Source organism: Dreissena polymorpha, chromosome 7 (genome assembly GCF_020536995.1).
Source record: "Dreissena polymorpha isolate Duluth1 chromosome 7, UMN_Dpol_1.0, whole genome shotgun sequence".
Lineage (NCBI taxonomy): Eukaryota > Metazoa > Mollusca > Bivalvia > Myida > Dreissenidae > Dreissena > Dreissena polymorpha.
In genome coordinates this window covers 33,412,871-33,423,636 of record NC_068361.1, presented here as the reverse complement: position 1 = coordinate 33,423,636, position 10,766 = coordinate 33,412,871, and the positions used below count along the sequence as shown (strand labels likewise).

At 33.0% G+C, this 10,766-nt stretch overlaps 1 protein-coding gene across 1 annotated transcript in view; it reads right to left on the bottom strand.

The window, feature by feature from the left end:
- The window catches only part of LOC127839615 (uncharacterized), a 17,763-nt gene extending 12,144 nt beyond the window's left edge, over positions 1 to 5,619 (bottom strand). Inside the window, exon 1 of the mRNA XM_052368002.1 lies at positions 5,481 to 5,619. Within this exon, the coding sequence (XP_052223962.1) occupies positions 5,481 to 5,619 (139 nt within the window). The remainder of the gene's footprint in view (positions 1 to 5,480) is intronic.
- Between the last annotated feature and the right edge of the window lie 5,147 nt (positions 5,620 to 10,766).

Genomic DNA, 10,766 nt, shown 5'->3' with positions numbered 1-10,766 from the left:
CATAATTTGGTATAAATAATAATAATAATAATGTATAAATACGCACAATATCTATGAGTTAGCGGTCGATAGTCGCATAATTTGGTATAAATAATAATAATAATAATAATGTTCAATAAATACGCACAATATCTATGAGTTAGCGGTCGATTGTCGCATAATTTGGTATAAATAATTATGTTCAATGTCAAATATCTCTAAAAGCAACAGATGTAAGGCGTCTTCTGATTGGCTAACACTCAAAGGTCGGTAAAAACTGTACGTTGAAGTACAAGTGTGTACGTCGACGTACAAAAAATCTACTTCGACGTTCATATTGTACGTCGAAGTACATTTATCTTTATACTCAGTAGGCCTTGTTGACTTTCGACCCAAATGGTACGCCATTAAACTCTTCGTGTAGATTGCGTTCAGCGCACTACAAAACTTAGCCGCTTGGGCTCGGTTGAACCTGCCGGAGACCTACCTGCAGGTAACGGACTTCTGGTTGTTGAGCGCGTTGGCGGCCGGTGGCTGCCCGGTGCACCGCCATGCAGCGACATTTCATCTTGTTTAAAACCAGACTTAACCTTTATAATTATTTTCGCGATAGAACATCCGCCCAATGATATATAAATGTATTTTCTTTATACACATGAAGAGCTGACCTTATAGGTGACATAGTTTGTTTTCATCGAACTTTAATTTAACTTGTTATTGTTATAGAATTTTCTACACAACAAAGGAGTATCCGTAATATTCCCGCACAATGATATACTCATAACATGTCCAAGATATCAATCAACACAGGTTTAATTCAATATCAAAGTCTGTACATTTATACACGCTTTTAAAAGCGACTAGTTGTCCATAGACATCATTGTTGATAACCACCAATGCGTAGCCAAATATATTGAAATAACATGACCTCTTTCTCGACATATTACACACACACATACCAAAAGCAAGACGGTCAAATATCGACGATAAATTAGCTCAAACACGTCACAAATTGTTGTATAAATCACAACAATTGTTTCACTCACAAACATTTAATATTTTGAATAATATAAAAAAAATATGAGCAAGATAATAAATGTTGATAACTTAATTGCCCACACTGGACCTGGAAACTTTGAGGCAAAACCCAACTCGCTACCACTTGGCAATCAGACTTGTGAAGTTATCTGCGTACTTTAAACGTTATATTAGTATTGTGAGTATTTTGCCAATTATCGACTTAAGCCGTTACAAATGGTTTCGATTAATTACTGTCCATTAACGAACATATATTTAATATATATTTCCTTAATCAAGACTGTTTGTTTGCATATTTGATATTATACTTATATTAATTTCCAAATCATTGACATTTTCCCCTCAAATTGTTATATTGAATAGTGGTGAATAGCCTCAAATATAAATAACTTTTAACCTACTGTGCAATGTTATGAGAAAACCGGGCTTAAACATGTGCGTAAAGTGTCTTCCCATGTTTGTCCGCAGTGACTTATCAGGGACGATACAATGGGCTGTATCTGCCTATCCTCCTTGAAACAAATCAAAAATCCGTCCAAACGAAAAGTGTTGTCCCTGATAAGATCAGGGACGACATTTTACACACACGTACATGCATAACGTCCAATTGTTGCAGACCGATGCTCATATAAGCGTAAGCTACTGACTTGTCTGTATAATATTTTATGAACGTTTACATACGTCCATCGTATATCAATATCGGAGCCGCGCTCTGTGATACAGGGGGTTTAACGCATATGCGCCAAGTGTCCCAGATTAGCCTGTGCGAACTGCAGGGACGACGCTTTCCGCCTAAGCTAGATTAGCAAAAGCTAATCTGGGATGTCACTTTACGCACTTGCATTGAACCCCATTTTCACAGAGCGATGCTCATTTGTTTTTTCAACAAATGCTATTTGAACAAATGAGCCCCATCAACTTTCATTTCAATCAATTCATCTTATTAGATATCACCCCACTTAAAACTATATTCGAAAACTAGTATTAGTTCGGTTTCAATAAACTTTACGTTAAACTTTACAGTACTCAGGGATTTCATTTATTTATTGTGAAAATTTTCCTTTATTATTGTTGTATAATTTTTGTTTTAGTATAGATCAGACACGGTTTTAAATGGGCATCGTGTGAAACGGTGAGTAGACCACTTTAATGTGTTTAAAGCTTCATTAAGTATTTGTCCAAGATATGCGAACCACAACAATGATATGTTCACACTTTTCATATGCAGTAGTTTGTTGTCCGGCCAAGAATGCCCCGTAGGCGTTGATATTATTTGTTTCTCTGTCCGTTATATAGACTTAAAGCTTCATTCGCACAACCTTGAATTCTCTAGCCTGCTCATATATTAAAAATTGAACATTTTATTATATAACGTTTACGGTTCGTTTATATATTGTTCTGTTAGTTGGGCATCAAGTGAATATGCGGTGAAATGTGGTTTTTCTGAATTAGAGATGTTTATGTCTTAAATAAGTAACAGCAATGGTGATTACAATCATAGTTTGTTTTCAAGCGGATTGAGAGGGGGCATCCACCATGTCCCTCTAAATTGTCCCAATGTTTTATTAAATAATTCACCTATATTTTTTTTTGGATTTTAGGAACAACTTGTGGAGTCAGTTAATATACTTTTTTTCAAGTTATTAGCATCATGATATGCCTACTTTGCTTCTTTTCTTGGTAAAACATGAAGTGACGTATGATGGGAAAATGCTTTCAGCGCCGAAGCAAACAAATTTGCTAATTTAAAAACTGTCATTGTAAGAAGTTTATTGTGCCTTACACAAAAGAAAACAAAAATCAAATAGAACACAGTGAGCAAAACTACTGCTATTAAATGATTAACTGGAGATTGAATCGATGATGAATCGACAATGATGTTTCGTTGTAGGTATTACGCCTCGCAACGAATTCACTCAAAAAACTACAGAAAATAAATGACGTTTAAATTATGTGAAAGATAAAATATTACTTCTATTTTGAATTTTCATAAAAAGCAGTCTCTTAGTTTGGTATTGTTGTGCGAGTCATGGGGTATTGCTTATATGTATTGCTTAGATCCATGATTTGTTTATATTGCCTATACGTATTGCTTGTATGTATTGCGTTTATGTTTTGTATGTATGAATCGCTTATATGTATCTCTTGGGTAAATGTTTTAATTTGAAAAATAAACGGAAAAAATAATCTCGTAGAAAAGTGCCTGGCTGTTCATGTTTTATATATTTAAGAATGCTATATTAGATTCATATATAAAGTATATTTTTGTATGTTGTAGATATGTCATATTGAGCGAAATAGTACAGTACTGTGTGTGTGTGCTTTATGCTTCCTTTTTCAGAAAGTCATTGTATTACTTCATGTGTCATGCCCCACCAAACAGACTCAGTTGGTCCGATTTCTTCGGTATGACTACATTACACCCATTTCATTGATTGAATACTAATGAAGGGTAGTCAGCTCCCAACACGTGTGCATATAGATTTGTCAAATATACGCTAAAGTGCTGACGGACACACTAGCTCAATGATGTGATGTTATTTAATATCCAAACAATTATCTAAAAGATAACACTGTGGAAGAGTTGATCGACTATTGATCCAAAATCGGCCCGATATAAAGCGAGACAAACGTCAAATAGCAAAAGGCCCGGCATAGGACAACATTACATTTATAAAGTATTGTTGATTGTATCATTCACATGATATTAAAACGATAGGCGGATACCCAAGACTGTCGAGGCAATCACTAATTCCTTACTATGATTTAGGGCATAAGGAGCCAAGTCTTTCGGATTCGTCTTTTTGATAACTTAGAATATGCCTCTTTCGTGTCTTTACATTTGTAACATTTTACATATATATTCTTTAAGTGACAAAGCGTTAATACTTAATTTCAACATACATAAGGCTTTTAAACTATGCGTACACACATATTTCAACACAATGTATTCGCATATTGTCAATCACGTACATATTTTTTTATCCGATCTTAAACCAAAATATTATTGCAACAAATTACACTTTATCAAATATACTTTTTATAAAAATATGTTAATAAATGAAAATGGAGAGAAACTATTGCTTATATAACTTATTTCACTTCTTTATATTATATAAACCAGATCTCAATTTGAAAGCTTTTAAAAACCAAAACGGATAGATTTCGTCAATTTGTTTTCATTGTCAGTCTGTATGAGGTCAATACACTTGATACATGACAGCAAATAAACTAAATGCATGTTTTTGCTTTTGTTAACAATGAAAGAAAACTTTAAAAACAAATAAACGTTCTTAATTTTGCTCTGATCGTCTGTTAAGAAAATTTAAACGTATTAACAGTGATCAAGGCTTAAGTGGAAGCTGATGATGCCTATTTGTATGTCTGTGGATAATTGCGACATAAATCTGATGTCGGGTCGATCTTGAGTAATTTTGTTTTTTTTGTTTTTATTTGTAAAAAACATAGTAAAATCCCAACAATAGCAGGGCTAAAAGGGGTTTACAACTTGCATCGGAAATTCAAAAGCACACCATTTGCCAAGACACGAAATTTCCAAATTGGTCAGTTGTAAGATCATTAATACAATGAATCCATAACTAAAATATGTACTTGCTTTACATTGATGTGCACTGAAATGAATATTTCAACTTCACACTGTGGTCTTGATTTCACATATATTTTTGTCAAATCTTCACTTTATTTACCATCACCACGAGTAAATAATGATATGTGTAGTACTATTCTCCATATTATGTATAACGATCCCTGAGCTCTATAGAATGTATAGTTGCTACTTGTATTTTCTTTGCGTTTACAAAGATTTTTATTTACTATGTATACATGCATACATTGTACACTGCTTATTAACCTGCATCCTGTCTATAAACTTGCAAACCATTTAGCTATTTGCTAACACAACTGTATTCCATTGCCACTAACACATAATGTTTGTAAGGTATGGAGTAGGATGGCCTCAAATTACACATACCTATTGACGAGGTAAATAAAGTTTATAATTAAAATGTTTTTTAGGACATTCACAAAGCTGGGAATAATTTTGCATTATAGCTTCAGTTCCCAGCTATTTCGTTTCCAACCACTGCGATAGCCGGAAAGCTGGTTCAAATGAACAACGATTGTAGTTTTGTGTTAATGCCAGTATGTGCGTATTTTATGATATGCTTAAATGTTATGTGCATTTTGCTGTGTTTTGTGTTAATAAATCCATGCTTTCTTACAATTAGCATTTCAAGTTAAAGTGACATCACATGCAGAATTATTGGTAGCCTAAGGAGTAGAAGTAACGACGGAGTAAAACGAAGGGAAAGAGGAAGAAACGAATGCACAGAAGGAGATGAGCACAACGATAAGGTGACTTTGTTGATGTCAAAGAAAAATGCTTTTATGTAATAAGTTGTTATTTTAAGTTACAAAGCACACTATGATTTCTGATACACTACCGGCTATGGGCAGCTGAACCTCGTGATCCTCGCACGTGTGGCAGCAGTCCCTCAGCACGGAGGAGTTGTAGCACTGACTTCCGGGGAGGTCATCGCAATCACGGTTGTCCTTGCACACTGCCGTGAAGTAAACACTCATATTAACATACTTATGCTGTGACAAAATAGTGTTTTTTATGGGGACATCAGTTTATGCATAAAGTGCTATGCTGTTTTAGGAAGAACTTAAACAGTACTTTATTATTCTCATTGAAATGGACCGTGCTCTGTGAATAGGGGGTTTAATGCATGGGCGTAAAGTGTCGTCCCAGATTAGTCTGTGCAGTAAGAGACTTACTTTAAACGAAAAAATAATAAGGGCGGAAAGTGTCGTCCCAGATTAGTCTGTGCAGTAAGAGACTTACTTTAAACGAAAAAATAATAAGGGCGGAAAGTGTCGTCCCTGATTAGCCTGTGCGGACTGCGCATGCTAATTAGGGACGACACTTTACGCACATGCATTAAACCCCCTTTTCACAGAGCACGGTTCAAATTTATCTTATATAAATAGAACGTGTGAGTACGATGACTCATGTATGAAATACTTATAAATGAGAGCATACACAAACGAACATCAATTTTGGAATACATACACGTGTTAATGTGTAGTCGACTGAATTGATTCGTGATGTCAAGTACTGTCGCGACGAGAATTATTCTTAAGGAAGACAATGTAGTTTTCATCTTTAATTAGACCTTCATGATGTATTTATACATAGTTATGCGATTTTATGATTCAGCCAGTATAAACAATTAAAGTGTACTACGAGGCTAGGTCAGATAACAATTAATGCAATTCTCCTCAATAAAAAGCCAACATTCAATTACTTTCCCTGTACATTCCAGTACTGCATATTGTGCACATATGATATCAATTTCAATATATTACGAACATTGCCTTAAAGTCATGTTACTTCTAAAAACTCATTTCGTGAAAGACAATTCTACAAATGACCTGTACAACATTACACGAAACTCAAAAATCTATCTTCAGATTTAAATGACTACAACAAAAATTTATGCAATTGCTTTCATGTTTGTGAAACAAAAAAGATACATTGTAATGCACTCTTTAGAATAAGGAACAGTTTTCTTAGAGAACGCATGGAGTTACGCAGTTATTTATTGGTACGTAACCTGCCTTGTCGGAAAAAAAGAGATACTGAATGATTTGGTTTTCTTTTACTAATTAAAATGAGTTGCTGTCATTTAACTCATAAAATATGAGTTTAATAAACTCGAAATTCTCAGATAAATTAACTTAAAACGAAGTACAACCGCATCAATAACATGTTTCGGACACCTGTGTGGTTGTAGTTGTCATTAAAACAGCTTTTGTGAATTCTGACAACTGAACACGGACAACTCTTTTCTTGCCTGTTCTATTTTCAGTGACAGCGCAACCTCATTTACATTTGACATCATGACACGCCATACACGTTCAAAGCGCTAGACTGAATTGATGTAGTATTACTTATATAAACGGGATAGCCATATATCGGGGATTTTTTTATGTTGTATTAAAATGATATCCTCTCATTTTTTCTATAAGTATTTTATGTATAAAACAATACTAACATTACCGCTATTACTTCTTCTACTACTACTACAACTACTTATACTATTATACAGAATATGGTTATAATAATACAAACTATATTAATGAAAATAATAATAATAATAATAATAAAATAAAGATAGATATAATAATAATAATACAAAATAATAATAATAATAATAATAATAATAATTATTATTATTATTATGTTTTTTATAATTATGGTTTATTATTATTATTATAATTATTATTATTATTATTATTATTATTATTATTATTATTACTTTTATTATCATTATTATACTATTATTACTATTATTATTATTATACTATTATTATTATTATTATAATAATTATTTTATTTTTTTATAATTATTATTATTTTTTTTTTATTATTATTATTATTATTTTTATTATTATTATGATTATCAACATTATTTGTTAAACAATGTAAAAAACTATAAAGAATATAATATTCGTTCTTACGTAGATACTTTTATTAAAATGACATACCTGAAGTCATTTCCAACTTAAACAGCTTTCCGGCAACAATTAAAAATCAAAAAGTCAAAAGATTCAGCGTCAGCATTTTTGGTTTCGTATCACATCCAATTGACGAACGTAAGCGCAATCACAGAATATTTTTTCTGGCACCTAATTGGTCTTTACATCCAACTTGAAATTCTCCAGAAGCTGTACATGCTATTGGAAACTAGCATTCGATTACCGTGATGACGTTACACACCGGGAAATATAAACAGCTTGTTTCTACTTATTCCTCACTACTCTTCACAATTTCTCTTTTCTAGTATAACAATAGCAAAAAGATCGAATTAAACATTTGTTTTAAAAAGGCGTGTTATCGTTTGACTTGGTAATATATACCGTAAAATTCAATAAATATCAAGTCCTTATTATTGTATTTCTAACATCATTCAAAGGGAAAGCGTCACTAATGCCGAATGATGAAATCTTGTATTCCTGACTAAGAACGCTAAAAACAACCATAGAGACGCGAAAGTAAGTCCATTATTGTTCCCACGCGTTACACGTTAAGGCGTATGTCAAAATCTGAAACATCAACTTAACGTCTTGTTTCGGGCAGGTATTCTTACGGTCGATTAGCGTGCGTGACATGTTCGTTGACATTCTTACTCCTTTTAGGCGCTTTATATTTACTATTAATAATTTATGGCTAAAGGTGAATATATGTATTTAATTATATATATATATATATATATATATATATATATATATATATATATATATATACATATATATATATATACCAATACATAGTGCCAGTTACGCGGTCTCTGTAGTTTTCAGACTGTACTTACGAGGTCAATAAAAAAAACGGGGTCTATATACAACCCCGCAATCTAGGCTCCTTTAATTACTATGAGGGGGGTGTAGGGGAGGTAATGCAATCAAATCTCACAATAAGGTCTTAAATCGAAAACCACAATCACGTCTGAAATTGAAATTGTATATACCTCGCAAATAAGTTCGCTATATATATTCCTTGTATAAGACGTTAAATAAATGGCGTGTTCATAAATAACAATATATAAGGTACCCTTATATACCTTAATTCGTGTTAATATCGGATAAAAAAGGGTATGGAGATACACGTGTTTAAAGTGGGAACCCCATGACCTATGTCTAAATCAGAGACCCCGTAACTGGTCATATGTGTGAATATATATATATATATATATATATATATATATATATATATATATATATGATTTCACTGAGGAAAATGTGTATGTACCGTTTTAATGAAAGTGGAAGGGGATAACTTACAAAACTAATATATGCCATATACTCCGTATGGTTATGCATATCGGTAAACATCATGTCGTCTAAACTGATAACGAATGATTAAAAAAACTCGCCAGAATTTGTTTTATCTGTCTGTGTATATTAAAGCTGTCTGGAGATTGTCGCATTGTTTCTTATTTAAAAAAAAAGATATAAACCGAACTTGGTCTTATTGTGTATAGCCCTTTAATCGTGCACATTTTGTATGAATGACTATAAGCCATAATGATTATGTGTACTTGAGTTATTGCTCCTCTTTCTTGCAAAACAAGCATAAATGGAATACATTTTCATCATTAAGTTGTTCTGATTATTAAAATTATAAACACTTACGGATTTTTTTCCGTGAAAATACGGATTGTTTCAGTGGTAAGCACTGTAAGCTTATGGATTTTTTTCCGTGACATGGTCGGTGTATTGTTTGGTACAACATAGAATAAGTCCGATACTGCGTTCGACCTCTTATATTTCGGTATAGTGTTTGTCCGTATGGGTCATTAATAGACATAACCTAGACTTGAGCCCTGACCGTGTATGTTTGGATATGATGATTTGGAAACTAAAAGCAATTTGTTGATAGCTGTCCGAATATATTCGATGTTTAAATAAAGGAAAACATATTATAGCATTGCAACTAACAAATACCTTCAGTAGCTGCTCATTTTGAGACATTTGATTCTCTGCCGGCTGTAGAACGACAACAACAAATAATCTCGTTTAGAGGCACGGACGTTTGTAAAGTAAACTAGCGTATAACGTCGACAAATTGCAATGAGTAATCATCATACGATGTATCTTGCTTAAACACTCAAAACAGTCAATTCGTCAACTCGTGTGATACACATCCGAAATGTAAGTTATTCGCATAACCACTAAAACAAACAAACTGGTGAAACTCCCTTGCAGGTTTCAAACTACACATGCTAGGACTATATTTATAGTTCAACATAAAAGTTTACATCGACATCTTGTATCAAGATACTGTACAATGTGTTTCCCTCGAAGCCGTCTCAACATTTTTTCCCTGGTTATGGTTAGCAAAAAGCCCAGTAATGACAATTTATTTATTTCTTATTACGCATTTGGTGTTATTTATTTGTTAAGAGTAAGAGGGCGTTTAGCCATTTGAAAAATCATCAGAAAAAAGAGAGGCAATGTTCCTATAATGCCTAAGGATATACCCATCTTTATATTCCTATAAGCTTGTCTTTATGCATAGTGTTATGTCCACATTCGATCGTCTTCGTCGGTTGTGATCAAATGATACCAATTGTTTTTACTTACATAAGAGCAATTAACCCATTTATGCCTAGTGAACTCTCCCATCCTTCTGAATTGGATCAATTAATTTCCAAAATTAGGGGTGTCAAGTATATTTATTTCTATATTTAGAATATTTCGTACAGAATTCCTCTAAGCAAAGAGCGAAGACCCTGACGAGACGCCGCATCATGCTGTTTTCCAAGGCCTTTTTTCTATATGCTAGGCATAAATGGGTTAAGATCACATTTTGAGACATGCGGGGAGGACCAAAAGTCAATAATGCAAGTTATAGGGCACGAACATTGCAAGTTAAAGTTGTCAATGTGACAGTTATAGGATCATTTTGAAAGTAATTATATAATAAAATGCAAAAAAACACCAAAATAAGCAAGTAAGAAATAACCATACATGAAAATGTCATTCAAAGTGACACTCAAAAGAAACTGATTTATTTCAGTTTTACAGGAATTAATCTTTTATTATAACAAGAATAGCCGTTAGAAAAAAATACAACCGTTGAACAGGTGTTTAACTCAATATTAAGATGATGTGCCCTAAATAAAAAAATCAACACAGACACACGAATACCGGAAACCTTA